The 16,749-nt window shown below is 65.6% G+C and overlaps 1 protein-coding gene across 4 annotated transcripts in view; it reads right to left on the reverse strand.

Annotated features, from left to right (window-relative positions):
- Window positions 1–276: 276 nt before the first annotated feature.
- Window positions 277–16,749, reverse strand: part of COL6A2 (collagen type VI alpha 2 chain) — a 37,147-nt gene continuing 20,674 nt past the window's right edge. For 2 of the 4 annotated variants that reach the window (XM_082392487.1, XM_082392486.1), the window contains 27 exons: window positions 16,582–16,721; window positions 15,840–16,438; window positions 15,548–15,568; window positions 14,738–14,803; window positions 14,049–14,102; window positions 13,922–13,966; window positions 13,580–13,606; window positions 13,311–13,337; window positions 13,167–13,211; window positions 12,537–12,590; window positions 12,045–12,107; window positions 11,714–11,776; window positions 11,369–11,458; window positions 10,626–10,688; window positions 10,030–10,092; window positions 9,740–9,802; window positions 9,357–9,419; window positions 9,043–9,093; window positions 8,706–8,741; window positions 8,401–8,463; window positions 8,238–8,300; window positions 8,028–8,063; window positions 7,801–7,846; window positions 7,343–7,495; window positions 6,735–7,187; window positions 6,588–6,626; window positions 277–1,360 (listed from right to left, as the gene is read on the reverse strand). In XM_082392487.1, the coding sequence (XP_082248613.1) occupies window positions 762–1,360; window positions 6,588–6,626; window positions 6,735–7,187; window positions 7,343–7,495; window positions 7,801–7,846; window positions 8,028–8,063; window positions 8,238–8,300; window positions 8,401–8,463; window positions 8,706–8,741; window positions 9,043–9,093; window positions 9,357–9,419; window positions 9,740–9,802; window positions 10,030–10,092; window positions 10,626–10,688; window positions 11,369–11,458; window positions 11,714–11,776; window positions 12,045–12,107; window positions 12,537–12,590; window positions 13,167–13,211; window positions 13,311–13,337; window positions 13,580–13,606; window positions 13,922–13,966; window positions 14,049–14,102; window positions 14,738–14,803; window positions 15,548–15,568; window positions 15,840–16,438; window positions 16,582–16,720 (3,084 nt within the window). In that variant the 5' untranslated portion in view covers window position 16,721 and the 3' untranslated portion in view covers window positions 277–761. Of the gene's footprint in view, window positions 1,361–2,552; window positions 3,682–6,587; window positions 6,627–6,734; window positions 7,188–7,342; window positions 7,496–7,800; window positions 7,847–8,027; window positions 8,064–8,237; window positions 8,301–8,400; window positions 8,464–8,705; window positions 8,742–9,042; window positions 9,094–9,356; window positions 9,420–9,739; window positions 9,803–10,025; window positions 10,093–10,625; window positions 10,689–11,368; window positions 11,459–11,713; window positions 11,777–12,044; window positions 12,108–12,536; window positions 12,591–13,166; window positions 13,212–13,310; window positions 13,338–13,579; window positions 13,607–13,921; window positions 13,967–14,048; window positions 14,103–14,737; window positions 14,804–15,547; window positions 15,569–15,839; window positions 16,439–16,581; window positions 16,722–16,749 lie in introns of those variants that run through there. The other 2 variants (XM_082392488.1, XM_082392489.1) reach the window with 2 other exon arrangements.

Here is a 16,749-nt window from a genome sequence, read left to right on the forward strand (position 1 = left end):
AAAGTGCTCTGGCCCCGTTCTGGGGACAGAGTGAGACTTCACTGACCAAATACTTTGTTTTCAGCCCAAAGCCAACCAGACAGAGGTGGATTCCACGGCTGAAGCCGTCCAGTCGGTGCCCTTGGGAGCGGGTGCCTGTAAGGACAGGAGGCCGGGCCCGGCACCCTCTGGGTGCACAGAGCACTCCGGGGACCCCGGGGCATGATCAGTCCTGGGGCTCATGTGAACGGTCTCAGCATCCCCACTGGCACAGACACTTGCAAGCTGGGGAGCAAGCGGGGTTCAAAGCCTTTATTGGACTGGGGTGTGTGCACACAGGGAGGTGCAGGGCCTGCTGTCACAGCTCAGTCTGATGGGGCAGGTGACGCCCAGAGACCTGGGAGCGGGGCCAGGAGGGCTGGCAGAGAGCCTCTGGAGGGCACTCGGGGGAGGACAAGCCTGGGAATGAGGCTGGGCTGAGGGAGGCCAGCCCCAGATGTGCCCCCCGGGAAGCCTCTGGGGTCCCAGGAGGGCACAGAGGGCAGGACAAGGGTGGATGGTGAAGAGGGGCAGTGCGCTCAGGGTGTCCAGGGCTGCGGGATCCCCGGTAGGAGCTGGGGTGGGCGGGGGTCCTCCGCTCCTGACTTCACACCCACATGTGGAGAGATTGAGCCCTCAGTGCGCCGGACCTCTCAGGTGGGGTCTGAGTAGCACCACGGACAGGAGGACAGCACCCACGGGGCAGGGGTCACGGGGCTGGTGGTGGGGGCGGGCAGGGGGCGCTAGCAGATCCAGCGGATGAACCTGTCGAAGAAGCCAGGCTGGGCCAGGCTGTCGTAGTCCTTCTCGCGGAAGACGGCGGCCGGGTCGCCCAGGCTGATCTTGGAGAGCACGTCCGCGTCCACGTCGCTGCCCACGGCCACCACGGTGGGCACCACGTTCTGCTTGCGCATGGAGTGCACCGCCTCCTCCAGGCTGTCGTTGCCCGTGACGCCGTCCGTGAGGAACACGAAGTCCAGCTCGGCGTGGCGGCGCGCCCCGGCCCGCGCGCCGCGCACCACCTGGTTGATGGCGTGCACGATGCCCGCGCCCACGTGCGAGAAGGAGTTGAGGTAGCGCGCGCTCGCCAGCGCCTCCTGGATGACGGTCAGGTTGGAGGTCAGCGGGAAGGCCACCTGCTGCTCGCGCGGGCCTCCGAACTGCAGCAGCGCCACGCGCGCGTTGAGCGGGTCGTCGTCCCTGCGCGCCAGGGTCAGCCGCCGGGACACCTCCTCTACGAAGCGCCGCGCCTTGTGGAAGTTCTGCTCGCCCAGCCGCTCGGAGCCGTCCAGCAGGAAGACGATGTCCACGGGCCGCTGCGTGCACTGGGCCACGTACAGCTCTGGGGGCGAGACGGGGTGGTGCGCGGGCGACCTGGGTGAGGCCCCGCTGCCCCGCCCCAGCCGCGCCCCCCGGGCCACGCCCGCCCAGGCCACGCCCCGTGCCCGCCTCTCTGCGCGCACCCGTCCACAGGAGCCACTCAGACCGCTGGAGCTTCACCCAAGATCACCGGCGGTCGGGAGCCCTCCACAGCGCCCAGGACGTGGGTCCAGGCTCCTACCCTGTCTCCCTGGGACCGACACCGTCTCTCCTGGCTGTGCTCCCACCAGGAAATGTCCCCAAACCTGAGGCTGAGGGGTCCCCTTCCACTCTCCCAGCACCATCTCTGCCCAGCGACCTCCTTCAGGCCTCGTGGGCAGGCAGGCAGGGATCAGTAAAGCCCCTTCTTTTGGCCCAAGAATTGGATGTGCCCCAAAGGACCACGGTCCATGGGGAGTAGGAGTGGGAGAGAGAGGTGTCATCACACCTGTGATCGTGTAAAAAGACCTCATGAAGATCCCCAGACGCAAGGACCCACCTCTGGAGGCTGGGCCGTATCTCTCTCAGCCCTGGGAGCATCAGGGAGAGAAGGGGCCTGTGTCCCCTCAACTGGCCAAGGCTTTGGTGGGCAGTGGGCACAGGTGTGGCCAGACCCCTGTGGCAGCCCGGGTGACTCCCTGTTACCTGAGACCCTTGCCCTCATCCGGCCAGTCACCAGCCCAGGACATGCTGGACAGTGTGAGGGCAAGCCTGCCACCAGGGCTGAGGCTGGGCCTCTGAGGGACGTGGGCGCCTCTGCACAGCCTGAAAACCTGCTCCACACGCGGGACCACAGGCTGGGTCTCCGTCCAGGAGCGTGCAGCCAAGCCCCTCGCCCAAGGCACTGCTGAGATCTCAGCTCTAACGGCCAACGGGGCTCGGCAGGGGCGGGGCTGGTCCTCCCTCATGGGTCCAGCTCCTCAGCCCCATGGGCACCCTCCTGACCGGGGCAGGAAAGGGCTCTGGTCACAGCCCAGGCGTGCTGAGCCAGGGCCGGGAGCACAGCGATCCCATCTGAAGGAGCTCCTGACCTGTGGCACCAACCACGAGGGGCTCAGGATCCCGCTTGGGCCCCGCAGGCCCCAGGTGCCCCACTGCATGGGCAACCCCCGAGGTCCAGGCGAGCCAGCAGTTGGCCTCAGCAAGTCGCTGACCACAGCACACATTCACACTCCTCGTTTTGCAGCTTTTATAGAATGTATGAGATGCGCTCACAACACCTGAAGGACACTCTTGGTGTGTCGCCTGCAGTACTGGGCTACCCGCGGAGGAGCGAGTGTTTCTGGCAGATTTTTTTTTTTTTTTAAAGGAGCTTATTTATATGGCAGTGCAGATGAAGAGCAGCTTTGGCTTTAAACCCACAGGGCTGGAGCTAGAGCTGAAACTGCCCAGCGAGTTCCCTGTGTGCCCCTGGGCCTGTAAGTCCCTGCGGTCAGAGTCAGAAACGCAGGGACTGCTGGTTTGGGGGGGTTTCTCAATGTATCAACCAGGGGGACGAGAGAAGTGCACAAGGGGTGACCTGGGCACAGAGGCCAGAGGTGAAGCCGGGAGTTGGAGTTGCTTATGAGGCTCTGGTCTTCCCTCTTTCTTTTTGGCTAAATAACGGTCCCCAAGAGATGCCTACGTCCTAATCCTGGAGCCTGTGAATATGACCTTATATGGCAAAAGGACTTTGCAGATGGAATTCAATTAATAACTCCCTTGAAATGGGGAGACTCTCCTGGATTATCTGGCCCTAAGTGCCACAAGTGTCCCTGTAGGAGGCAGGCCGGGGCAGGGCGTGGGGGGAAGGGGAGAGGCCATGTGTCCACAGAGGCAGAGACAGGAGCTGGAGAGGCAGGAAGGGCCCTCCCTTAGAGGCCCAGAGGGCGCGCGGCCCTGGGACACCTTGCTTTTGGGCTTCTGGCCTCCGGACCAAGAGAACAGCTTCCTGCTGTCTTAAGCCCCGCAGTGTAAGGCAGGCAGTGCCTGGGAGCTAATGCAGCCGGCGGGGCTGCAGCCCGGGGGTTCAGCAGAGCGCCAGCACGGTCTCGGGGTCGCCCACGATGTCCCTGTGCACCAGCTTAAAGGTGTCAATGAACAGGTCCATCCAGTCCTGCCGCTCGCTGCCCGTGGCGAACTTGGCCCGCTCCGCGGTGTAGACCAGCACAGCCACCAGCCTGGAGTAGGCGGCTGGGTCCTGTGTGAACTCCGTGGCGTTTAGCAACTGTTGGATCAGGGGGATGGTCCTGGGGAAGGAGGCGTCCGGGCCCTCTTCCGTGCGGAGGAAGGTGACCGGGGGCTCGCCGCCAGGCCGCGGTCCATCTGCGGGGGATTCCAGAGAAGTCTTTAAGGGACTTGGTCGGCGTGATCGGGGCTCCAGCCGCCTCTCTCCTCGGAGATGAGGAGGGACCAAGAGCTCAGCGAGGGCGTCAGATGAGGAGCCGGGGAGGCTGCAGCTCCCGCATGGTCAGCGCGGGGTGCCAAAGCTAAATAAAGGGGCTTCGGGGAGCCCGGAGGAGACGGGGAACAGAAGCTCGAGAACTGCAAGACTCTTGGCACAGACGGCTGCTGAGACTAACCAGGTTGTGGCGGCTGCTGGCAGCTCAGGGCCCTGCCCAGGGACGACCCCAGCCCCCTTAAAACGCTCAGCACTGCGGGGAGAATTCCCTGCCTGTTCCAGCCCCGCCTGGCGATAGGCGGGGGCCCCTGGAGCCCCTCTCAGGGCGGTTTCTCGCCGGCTTGTGGTTACAAATCCTCCCCCGCCCTTCACCGTCAGACGTAAACCTCCCCGCCCGGAGCCTTTGCCCCGAGGACCAGGGAGCAAACGCTCAGCGCGCCCCACGCTCTCCCCGTCCCGTCCCGTCCCGGGCAGGTCAGGGCCTACCCTCCGGGCCCCTCGCTCCAGGCGCACCACGGCCTCCTGTCCGCAGGGTGCCAAGGGCACGTCCAGTTAGCGCGCCCGGGTGGCCTGGCCTCACGGCCCCAGCCCTGCCCCGCGCCCTTCCTTTGGGGCGCCCAGCCTACCGGAGCCTCCTGCCTTGGCGTGGGGAGCAGGGCTCAGGTCCCCCTGGCTCTCCCCCTCCTGCAGCAGCTGTCGCGGAAGAAAACCTGCCTTGGCCGCCTTTGACTGGTGTCTGCCTTTGTTTCTCTTTGACAGCCTCGTGGTTCTGTCCCAGCTGAGCTGCCCACCTGGCTTGGTCCAAGCCCAGATGCGGCTGAGCCTCTGGGTGGAAGGGGCCATTTGGTCCAGTAGGTCAGGGCCGTGCCAGAGCAGGCGGCGTCCACACAGCGCCCCATCTGCTCAGCCCTCAGCGAGCATGCCAGAGTCCACTCGTGTCAAGGAGGTCATTTGTAAAAGCATATTCTGTAGATAACATTTACTTTCTTCCCTTCTGGTCACAATGTCTAATTTACTAGGAAATTTCAAATCACTTTAAAGGAGAATGAGGTTGTGAGTTTAGCAGAGGGGGGACTTAGGAGAACAGGGGAGGGGTCCCTAAGGGGGCTGTTCCCTTTCACTGTCAGGTCCTGGAGGCTCAGGGGAAGTGAGATCACCAGCACTACTCTAGCATCAAAAGCAAAGACATCACAAGAAAGGACACGACAGCCCAAGATGTCTCACAAACACAGATGCAAAAATCCTCAATAAAATATTAGCAATCAACTCTAACAATATATATGTTTTATACATCATGACCAAGTGGGATCTATCCCAGGTCTTGGAAGGCTGGTTCAACACTCAAAACTCAATGAACACAATCCACCACATCAGCAAGCTAAAGAAGAAAAACCACCTGATCATATCAACAGGTGCAGAAAAAGCATCTGACAAAATCCCACACTCGTTCACGACAGACTCTCAGTACCTAGGAATGGGGGGCCACCCTCAGCTTGATAAGGAACATCTACAGAGACCCTCAGCGGACTCCCCATGGCGAGAAACTCACAGCTTCCCCAGCAAAATCACCGCTGGGCCCTGGCACCAGGGGCTGGGTCAGGTTTCTGCCCTCGAGGGGCCAAGCTGACCACGGGACCGCAGCCTGGGAGGAGTCAGGCGCCCTGAAGGCAGGGGCACAGACCAGGGGTTAGTTGGGTCTCTGCGCGGACCCCACCCTCTTTAGCCCCCGGGGGAGACTGGGGTTGGCGCTATTGGGCCAGCCTCTGGGGTTTGGGGTGGCTCTGGGCGCCACACACAACCGTCTTCAGCTGGCTCTGGGGACCCCAGGCCCAGGCCGTCTCTGGGATGACCCCACAGCTTGCCAATGGCCATGGCACAGTCACTGGTACAATCTCGGCGAGCACTTCCTTGGCAGTTCTCTGTCAGAATGAGTGTGCGGACCCCTGTCCCCAACTCAACACGGTCCCTTACCTCAGGCTGCCTTGGTGCCTTTGAACCTGCCCGGGGCCCCCTGACGCCTGGGAGGAGGCTGCCGGACCGCTGACCTCGTGGCAGACACGGATGTGGACGCAGGCCCCAAGGTTCCCATCAGTGTGGGACCTGCCAACGGTCCAGCCCGACTCACCCTGCCCCCCGCCTGCTGCGGGGCCCCCACCACCCAGAGCCGGCCCCAGGGGCCCCTCCGAGGCAGCAGCAGAATGCCCAGAGGAGCTGGTTGACGCATCCTGCCCCTTCCCCGCCCCGAGGGACCCCTTGGGGGCAGCCTCCGTGGGTCCCCAGCCCCCAGCCTCCCGCTCTAGTGCAACCACGTAGGGCTCGAGGCACGGCCCCCTAAACATGTCTGCTCCGGAGGGAAGACCAAACCCCAGCCGCCAGGCAGCAGCGCAGGGCGTCAGGGCAGGGGCCCGCTCTGCAGCCGCCCCCGTGGCTGTGGATGCGTTCGCCTCCCTGAGGGTTTAAGACCAGCCATTTCACTTACTGGATCCAGGGCTTCCGCCTGCAGGACCGGGGTGGCCCTGGGGTGTCTGTGCCTCTGGGCACCTCAGCCCACGAGGCCGTGAATCTGTGTTCGAGACCAGCGGCCCGAGAGCTTAGCGCACCCCCTCCCGACATGCGCCAGGTGGGTGGGGCGGCCGAGTGACTCCAGACGTCAACTGCACCCCCAGCCCCTCCTCGGAAGTGCCGGGGTCCCGGAGCCGGGCCACCGCGGGTCTGGAATCTGAGGCTTCTCGCTGGGGCGGCTGCGGCGGCAATTCCTAGGGTCCCTGCACGGCCCTCCCCCCGGCCCTGGCTGCCGGCTTGCCTGGGGGGCCAGTGGCGCCCGCGTTACCTGTTTGGCAGGGAAGGTCCGGGCACACGATCTGGGGGTCTAGGAGAGAGGAAAAGAGGCGGGGGTCCCGGTGGCTCCCTTGGAGGCCTGCGGAGACCCGGCCCCTCCCCGGCCGCGCGCCCCTCCCCTGCTCTCCTCCGGACTCACCCGGGCACAACACGTCCTCCATGTCGTCGATGAACTTCTCGGCCACCAGGTCGGAGAAGAGCGTCATGTTGCGCACCTGCTGCGGCTTGTCGCAGGCGATGGAGTACAGGTTCTCGCTCTCGTGCTTCTCGTGGAACATGTCCCCGATGCCGATGGCCGTCACCGTCACGTCGTGGTTGCACAGCGCCCGCAGGTTGAGGTCGTCGTCGCGGGGGTCGTGGCGGCCGTCCGTGATGACCACCGCGAACACGCGGGTCTTCTGGCGCCGGCTCTCCTTGATGAGCTGGTTGTAGGCGAACTTGAGGGCCGAGGGCGTCCAGGTGCCGCCCGCGATCCACTCAAGGTTCTTGACGGCCTCCTTGAAGCTGGAGAGTGAGTCGATGCGCTCGTCGTCCAGCTGGATGGCCTCGAAGGTGCCGTCGTGGCTGTACTGCACGACGCCCACGCGGGTCCCTGCGGGCGGGCGCGGGCGTGAGGGCGGCCCTCGGCAGGGCTAGGACCCCTCCGGGACCCCTCCCGTGGATTTCTATCCGGACCTCAGGCGTCCTGCGGCCCCTCTGCTCGAGCCCTGCCCCGCCGGACCCCCACCCCACTGCGGGGCCGCTGACCCGTCTCCGACTTGGGGTCCTTGGCGATGGCCCCCAGCCTGTTGACCACGTTGATGACGAAGTTCTTCTCCAGGGTGAAGTTGGTGTAGCCGATGCTCTCGGAGCTGTCGATGACGAACACCACGTCCAGAGCGCCACAGCGCTTCTCACAGTCTGCGGGGGGCGGGGTGAGCGTGCGGGGCGGGGTGAGCGGGGGGCGTGGCGAGCGGAGGGCGGGGCGAGCAGGCGGGGCGGGGTGAGCAGGCAGGGAGGGGTGAGCGGAGGGGCGGGCGGGTGACAGCGCTGACCCCCGGCCCAGGGAGACAGCCTAAGACCCCAGGGGCGTGCAGGCAGGTGCACCGTGGGAAACAGTGAATGTGAGCGGGAGGGTAGGACTCGGATGGATGACCCTGACCCCGGGACAAGAGCCCCCGAGGACACAAGTGTCCCAGTCCAGCCGCGCGGGGGCCACGACTCACCACAGCACCCGCACGTCTCCCTCACGTAGGTCATGACGTCGCACTCCTGTGACACAGCGGGGTCAGCCCCCAGCCCAGAGCACAAACCCTGGGGAGGGGCTGGAAGCGCTTCTGCAGGAAGCCTGTGGCCCCTGCCCACCTCCTGCTCTGACCTCACCCCTGCTGACCTGCCCTTCAGATTTTTAAGAGGGAGGAGGGCCCTGAGTCCCACCCCGACTGACACCTACCGTGAGGCCGGGATCTCCTGGGGGGCCAGGCTCTCCCTGGAAGGAGGAAGGGTATCTGTGAGATGTGACACCTGTCATGGCCGAGGCTGGGAGGGCTGGACTTGTTCTCACGCGGCCACTCCAGGACCCCTGCATGGTTCGGGCTGCCTGTTGGCCTGGCTGGCCCAGGGACTGTGGCCCGAGGGCCAAAGGGATGGGCAACTGACCTACCTCGGGTCCTGGCGCTCCTCTCTGCCCCCGCGGGCCTGGCTCACCAGGGGGACCAGGATCTGCCTGAGAAGGAAACGGGCAGGTGGGCTCCGGCAGTACCTTGGGTGGTCCCCCCACGCGGCCCTGCCCCCGGCAACCGTCAACAGGCAGCAGAGGTACTCACAGGCTCGCCCTTCTGGCCTTTCCTCCCGGGTTCTCCTTTGGACCCGAAGTCACCTCTGCCCCCCTGTGACACAGGACACCCGTGTTAACAACGCAGAGAGCTCGGCAGCTGGCACTGCTCCCTGCCGCCCCCCAGCCCTCCAGGGATCTGCCCAAGAGGAACACGCCTTTTCAGGAGGAACCTGTACTCAGCAGTGCGGGGCGGTCAGATGCAGCCCCACACGGCGGCATTTCAGGGCGCGGCCCGCTCCCACCAGCAGAGCTCAGCACAGAGGCCCGCTGCACAGACCGCCCCGCGGTACGTACCTCGGGGCCGCGGAGGCCAGGCTCGCCTTTCTCTCCCTGGGAAGCAAGCACAGGGGTCACTCAGCACTGAGCTGAGGACTGATGGCTGTGCAGCCCCCTCCCTTCCCTGACGGGTGGGCTTGGGTATCGAAATCTGTACAGAGCCGCAGAGGCTATGGGAGAACGTCTGAGATTCCCAGGGGACCCGCCTCTGCTCTTGATGGCCCCCCCGCCCCACCCCAGCCTCACCCTGGGCCCGGCGGGGGGCCCTGGCAGGAGCTAGCAGGAACCTTCCAGTCAGGGCCCTCCCGACAATGCCCGCCCCCTCCCCCAGTCCCTGTCCCACCCCAGGACTTACAGGTGCTCCTCGGGGTCCCGGATAGCTGAAGCCAGGCCTGCCGGGGTCTCCCTGGGGGACACGGGAGGCCAGTCAGGGCAGGGCCAGTGGAAAAGGTGGAGACTGAGTCAGTCGGCCTGGACTGGGGGTGGGTGGGCAGGGCCCGCCTTGGGAGGACACGCCACCCCTGAGGGTGAGAACACGGGCTGGGGTGGGAGGTTGCTGCCCAGGCCCCTGATGTCCTCCCTCACCAAGGGGGCAGGGCCGGCATGCTCCCAGCAGCCTTACTCAGGAGCCCTGGCCCATGCTGCCTGCCGGGTGGGGAGGGGGCATACCTTGGGGCCAGGCTCTCCTGAGTCTCCGCGGGGGCCAGCGTCCCCAGGGTCTCCCCGAGATCCCTGAGGGCAGAAAGGAAGCAGGGAGTCGGCACAGACGGGGCTGACCTCATCCAGCTCTGACCCCCGGGCAGCATCGCTGCCCTGCAGGGCTGGCCGTCCCGAGGGTCTCTCCTCTCCGCGTGCCACGTCCCGGCTCCCCCTGGCACATCCCCCCCCCCCCGGTAAAGCCTGACCCCTCAGGGCAGGATGATGGTGTGAGGTGCATGGGGGCCTTCGGCTCCCTCTCCCGCTGCCCAGGTTTACTGTGCGGACAGCATCCTGCCCCCCCGAGGACAGGAGGACCCAAAGCCATGGGCCCTCCCAGGCATCCTGCTACTGACCTGCTTCCCGGGCTCTCCAACAGTCCCCTGGGGACCTCTGGGTCCAGGTAAACCTCGGTCTCCCTGGAAAGAAAAGAGACGAGGGCGCTTCAGAGACCCTGTTGTCACTCACTGTGGACCTCGGCAAGGGCAGGGGGCCCTGCTGCCCTCCATGAGGTCCTTAGCCCTGACCCCAGTGGCCCCAGGCAGGGTCTGCAGGGCGGAGGGCAGGAGAGGGGCAGGGGGCCCTGGCGGTGCCACCCCAGGAGGGTATGTGGCCTTTGTGGCGGCCCACCCGCTGCCCCACTTGCCTTGGCTCCCTTGTTGCCAACCTCTCCAGCCAGGCCCCGGGGCCCCTCAGGGCCAGGGTCCCCCTGTGGGAAGAGAGGCCAGGTTAGTCTGCGGGAGGTGAGGAGAGGGGATCATGAGCTCGCCGGGGATGAGGCCCCAGACGGTGGAGGGCGGAGCTGGAACAGCAGGCCTGCCCGCTCGGCCTCATGCAGCAGGGCAGGGGCCACGAGTCCCAGAGGAGGGAGCCCCTCCTTTGCGACCTTCCCCCACATCTCACAGGGAAATGGCTGCCCTCGGATTTCACCACAAAGACCTCCTGCGCCAGCTACAGGAGCACGTGTGGGGGGGCGCTGGGGGGTGGAGCAGCTGTGCATGACGTGCGTGGGACTGTCCTTGCCCAGGCCTCTCATCAGGGAGTGCCTCCTGCTCTCCCAGACCCCGCAGGGAGCGCCCCCTGACGGTCAGGCCCCGGGGGTTGCCTTTGTCTCCTAGGTGGACCGTGGAGGGGGTGTTGGTCATCCCTCATCACAGGGGCTCCACTGGCACCACGGTGAGACTCCGGTGTAGACACAGACACGGCAGACAGTGCCCGAGGCTCCCCCGTGCGGACACTCACCTTCTCGCCCTTGGGGCCATCGCTGCCTGGGCTGCCCTTGGTTCCAGGGTCTCCCCTGCGCCCCTGCAGAGAACAGGCACGTGGGAGTGTGGGGTTCCAGCGTGGGAGCCCCACTGGAACCCCCCAGTCTGTTCTCCCCACAAGGACTCTGGCTGTGGGGTCTGGGGGCCCTTCCTGAGGGCCTCAGCCGAGACCCTGTCCTCTGCTGGGTCGGTTTGGTCCCAGACGAGGATTTAGGAAATGATGGGGGCTGGTGAGCTTGTAAGTCCAGGAGCTCAGGTGACGTGACTGGGACCGAGCTTGGACCAGCTCTTCGCGAAGTCCCTCTGTTCCCCCCGGATCGGGATGATGAGTCCCCTCTGGGGGTCAGCCCTGGGACTGGGCTCCACCCACCCTGTGGCAGGACCCTCAGGGACGGCTGAGTGGGGTCGCCGTGTGGACCCGCAGAGTGTGTGCCTGGGTCTAGGTTGAGCCCTCGGGGGGTCCTGCCGGGGGGGGGCAAGGTGGGGCCCCGGGGCCACTTCATGGGCACCGAGCGTCCGGCAGGGGTGTGCCTGGGCCCCGCAAGCCACTCCCCAGCGGCCCTCCGTGGCAGCTGCTGTGTGGGGGCCAGGAGGCTCAGCTGGAGAGGCCGGAGGACGCTGGGCTCACAGAGGCCCAGAGCAGCGCGCGTCGAGGCAGCCCTGTGGGAGGGTGCGGCGGGCCGGCCAGGGTGCCCAGGGCCTGTGGGCAGGTGAACTCACGGGCTCGCCTTTGGGGCCTCGGGGCCCAGGCCCACCCTTGGCTCCTTTCAGGCCGGGACTTCCGGGGGCTCCGGTGTTGCCTTGGTAGCCCTGCGGGGAAGAGACAGCTCAGCTACGGCCGTGATCTGCCCAGGCGCACGGACGGCTGTGGGCAGAGCCCGGCCCGTGCGGACGCATGCCCGCCGTCTCCGGTGGGGCCGTGTCTCCCTCGCGGTGCGGTGCGCCGTCACCTGGCAGCAGGGACAGAGAGGCTGGGGGCGCTCAGGACCCAGGGCCGGCCTGCCTGCCCACCCCCCGCCATGGGGCACCACGGGCGTGCGGCCGGAGCCCGCCGGGAACACTTGCCTTGCTTCCTTTTGCCCCGCTTTCCCCCGGGGGCCCTCTGCGTCCGGGGCGGCCAGGGTCCCCCTGGAAGGGTTTGGAGAAATCAGCCTCGTGCTCTTCAGATGCCAGCAGTGGGGCAGGACCCCGGCGGGGCTGGGGGCGCGCGCTTCCCCGCCCGCGTCTGTGGAGCAGGTCCCCCTGTGTGGGCACCCACGGCCCCCTGCCCGGTTTGCGGGGCCAGGGCCTCTCTGCTGGGCATCTCGGCCCGGTGCTGCAGGCAGGGAGAAGGCCCCCAGGAGGGTGGCGACCCCCTCTGCTCTGGCCGGCCCGCCACCTCGGCCAGGCTGCCTACCTTGGAGCCTTGATCTCCTGGCTCGCCAGGGCTGCCGGCTTCCCCCACGTAACCATCCGGGCCCTGCAAGAAGGGAGAGGGTTGTGCTGGGGCTCTGGCCAGGAGCTGTGCTTGCATTTTCCCCGTGGGGTCAGGGCCAGCTGACCAGGGGGAGGGTGACCAGCACCCCATCGCTGGACTGGCTGCCGGGACCCCCGGCCTGGGCGGGCAGACCGGACAAGCCGCTGGCACGGGAGCCCCTCGGGACTCTGGAAGCAGCCACCCGCCACCTGACCCGGGAGCCGCTGAGGCCATTCGTCATGTTGTGACCCCAACCCCGGCTGAACGCTGGCGGGGTCCCGGGACAGGCGGGGGAGGGGCTGGAGGGAGGAGCCCAGCTACTGGCTTCCCGCCGCAGCTTGCAGCGCTGGTGGCTGCACTCCCCACCCCCGCCCGGCGCCTGGCACCTCCCGGGGCCAGGGGCTCGACGCAAAGCCGCAACGCTGTGCTCACCCGATCCCCGGAGTCTCCCTTGCAGCCAGGAGGTCCGATGCGCCCCAACTTGCCCTGAAGGAAAAGAGGGGAGCAGAAGATGCGTCAAGGCCAGGATTCGGAGGACATGGGCCCCGACGACAGAGGTCAGTGGTGCCGGGTCTACGTGCACCGGGCACCCCACTGTGGACGTGTGCGTCAGTGGCTGTCAGGGTGGTGGTCCAGAGTCTCCGGGGTGCGGCCGGGAGCATGAGTGTCTGTGGTGCCCCCTCCAGGCGTGTGCGTGTGCGTGCATGCATGGTGCGTGCTCACCTGTGACATGTGTGTGTGTGCTGTTTGTGTGCACCTGTGCACGTGTGTGAACCACCAGTCAGGCCAGACGTGGGGTCTGCAGGACAGGCAGGGAGAGTCCTGCAAGGCCGGGCCCTGCTTTTCAGGAGCAAATGTCCACTTCCGCTCTTGCAAGGTTCCTGTGTGTCCTGTGTCCACCGGGTAGATGCAACCAGGGGCCACCCAAGCCACAGGTTGTGCGCAGTGGCCAGAGAGGCCCAGAGGCCTGGCCCCTGGAGGGACCTGAGAGTCTCGAGGGCGTGGCTGTCAGTTCACGGGCACCCTTGCTCTGCCCGGGGACGGAGCCCCAGAGCACCCTACCTTCTGTCCATCCGTCCCGTTCTTGCCCGCCAGGCCGGGGGCGCCCTGGAGGAGAGGGGAGGAGGGACCCTGTTAGCCCCGCTGCTCCTTCCTTCTGAGCAGTGGGGAGGCAGGCACCCCGCCCCCGCCCGCCTGTCTGCTCACCTTCCGCCCTTCGGCTCCAAACTCGCCCTGCACGGGAGGAAACGAGGCCAGTTAGCGCTGCTAACACATCACAGACGCCACTGCCTTAGGGGCCCAAGTCTACCCTTGGACAAAACACGAGGCCAGAGCGGCCCCAGAAGGCTACTAGCGGCACGACACCGGGTCCCATGCCCCAGCACGGACCCCCGGCTCGCTACCCGGCTCGCTACTGGACACTGCTGCCAGGGTTGGGGCCGTGTGAGGTCTGGCCGCCCAGAGCCCAGTCTCACCTTCTCTCCTTTGAAACCAGGAACACCCTGAGGTCGGAAGGAAAGTAAAGCAGCGTTACCAGGGTGTGTGCGCTGGGACCCAGCAGGCCTGGGGGGGAAGAAGGGGGGATGGGGAGGTGGGGGCGATGGGGGTGGGGTGGTGGTCGTCAGGCTTGGGTGCAGAGGCACCACCAGGGACGTCGCTGGAAATGCAGCAGCGCTTCACTTCCTTGGGGCAGGGGCGGGAGCAGTGGGCCACGCCAGACACATCCCGACACCGGCGGCGGGCCCCGCCTGGAGCCAGGGAGCCCTTGGCTTGTCCTCATGTCCCCCGCCCCCCGGGCAGGGTCCGCAGCAACTTGCCTTGGGTCCTGGGAATCCAATGGGGCCTTCGATGCCTGGATCTCCCTGTGGAAGAGCAAAGGGCCGTGGATGTACCCTCAGCCGTGGGGAGCGGGGGCCGCCGGGACGGGGTGTGGAGGGTACTCACCTGTCGCCCCTTCTGTCCAGGCTCTCCGGGCTCACCCATGTTGCCCTTGGCGCCCTGAAAGCAGACGAAAGAAAAAGGAATAAATCAAGGTGGGGAGGCAGAGGGTGCGTCTGGCCAGCGCCCTGGCAGCCGGGCAGACACCTCTCCCCCGAATTTAGAAAGAAGCCACTTAGTAGTAACTTCCCCGTTAACAGTACTTCAAACGCGCTGTCTCATGTCCGCAGAGGTTCCTTCCCTCTCCTGCCTTTACAGTGTTGGACATGAATCATTGGTGTTTCTGATACCCTGGCAGTCATTGTGGAAGGATTTCATCTGATACACCTGTGTTGTTACGAAAACGCAGGGCCAACCTAACCTCTTAAAACCTACTTAGTTAACAAATGACAGCAGTGAGTGCCCTGTATGAATTAGCACCATATTACCAAGAGTAACGCAGTTCATGTTTCCTTATGTACTTGAGCATGCTTGTTTACTTTACAGGAGTCTTTTATGGGCAAATCTTAATTAAAAAGTATTCCTACTTTTCTCAAAATGCCATATAAAATGCAGCTGATAAAAGCTGAATTTTAGTTCTGCCAGGGTGAGAAGTGGTGAGTCCATCCGAGGTGCAGTGGCCCTAAATTTGGAGTTCAAGACAGGTCGGGGGCTTTCCTGGGAAACAGACCCCTCGGGTGGTCTGGGCATCTTACCTTCTGTCCGCGGTAGCCCTTGGGGCCGGGGGGCCCGGGGATCTCCAGACAGCTCACCTTGTAGCACTGAAACAGGAAGCAAGGGGCAGCGTGTGAGGCTAGCACCACAAGTCCCAGGGGGGAGGGAGACGGTGCAGCCTGGGGCCCACCGGACACTGGGCCATCCTGAGCTGGGGGCTGCGTGATGGAACAGACTTGGGAGGTGCCCAGGAGGCCCCTGTGCCCACCAGGGGCGGGTTCAGGGGTCCACACCAGTGCTCTAGGCAAGTTTTGGAAATCAAGGCTGCATTAAGCAATGACCAACAGTAGAAAGTATTAAATCGCCGCTGGCCAGTCCCCACTGCGCTTGCACATTAAATCGCTGTGGTATTGAGCAGCTGGGAAAGGGTGTGCTTGTAGTATCCTGGGCTGTGAGCTGGTGCTTGGGAAGCACAGGCTTCAGGTCCTGTGCTGCAGGTCATGTGCTGGGCACCCAGCTGGCCACCTCCCTTCTCCTCCTGGCCTCCCTCAGGTGGATGGAGCCCATCAGCCCAGAGGGCAACCCTCAACCTCGACCCTCATCCTTTGGCTGAGTAGACCCTAACGCTGACCTCCTGCGTTTAAACAGCCTGGTTGTGGCCAGGAGCCCTTTGTCCAGACTCGAGTCTCAGGCCCCACATGGAGCTGAGGGGTCTTGCTCCCAGGCCGGCCCCCCCCTCATTGTCCTAGACCCTGGGAGCCCCAGGGAGTGGGGCGCGGGTGGTCGTCTCTGCTGGCTCAGAGGCCCCAAGCAGCTCCCGGCAGGGCCGGCAGGGATGGAAACGCTCTCACCTCTCCGTAGGCTTCATGTTTCTGAGGAAAAGACCCAGACAGAAACCCTGGTTAGGGGGGACCTGGAGACACGGTCAGCTCCAAGTCTGGGCGGGGATGCAGGACATCGGAGTAGACAGGACCCTGCCCGGGGCCCACCCTCTTCAGCCACCTCACTCAGAGGGGGTAAACTGAGGCCCGGAGCGGTGGACTGCCCCCTGCCACGCGGGTGAGCGGATCCCAGGGCTCTGGGCCCCACGCTCCGTCCCTGCTGCTGGCGGGTGGGGGTGGCCTCCCCGGCCCAGCGACTCACCATGACCTTGATGATGCGGTTGACGGTGTCCTGGTCGATCTCGGTGGAGTCCGGCCGCATGGTGGCGTAGTTGTTCCGGTAGAGCTCGTGCGGCGTGTTGGCGATGTCCCGCAGGCCCTGCTCGTTCAGCTTCAGGTTGGGCGGCACCGCGAAGAGCCGGATGCCCTCCTCGCGGGCCCGCTCGGCCTGCAGCTTGATGCCCCCGCACGGGCTGCCCGTGACGTGGCCATCGGTGATGATCACCGCGAAGTTGACCACCCCCTTGCCCACGTGCTGCCGGACCTCCTGGGTCATGTTGGCCAGCATGCAGTCCGTGAAGGTGCCGCGGCGGAAGGAGCTGATGCCCTGCAGGCTCTTGGTGAAGGAGGCCCGGTCGCTGCCGGGCGGGCTGAACACCTCCACCAGGTCGGAGAAGTGCAGGCCGCCGTAGCGCCAGCTCAGGGCCACCTGGTCCAGGTAGAGCTCGTCCTGCAGCTGGCTGATGAACTGCAGCACGAACTGCTGCATGTGGTAGAGCAGGCTGTCGGTGGGGGACTGCATGGTGATGCTCTCCGACGTGTCCAGCACGAAGTACACGTGGACCGGGCAGTCGGCCTTCTCTGGGGACGCACACGAGTCACCGTGGCGCCGGGGGCCCTTGCGCGGGCTGGTGCCGGGCTCTGCCCGCCCGGCCTCCCCGCAGCCCGCCCCGCCCCCGCCCTCCGGCCCCGCCCAGGCCTCGCCGCACCCACCCCGGTGGTACCTGGGCAGCTGTTCCTCTCGGAGGTGCTGGGGCTGATGACCTCCTGCTGCTGAGCGTGGACGGCCCCCAGGAGCCCCCAGAGCAGGAGGGCGAAGCAGGGGCCTGGGAGCATCTTGGCAGCGCCCGTGCGCCCCGACATCCTGCAGCAGGGGAGAGCGGCGCTGCAGA

This window comes from Balaenoptera borealis (assembly GCF_965194805.1).
Source record: "Balaenoptera borealis genome assembly, chromosome: 5".
In the NCBI taxonomy this organism is placed as follows: domain Eukaryota; kingdom Metazoa; phylum Chordata; class Mammalia; order Artiodactyla; family Balaenopteridae; genus Balaenoptera; species Balaenoptera borealis.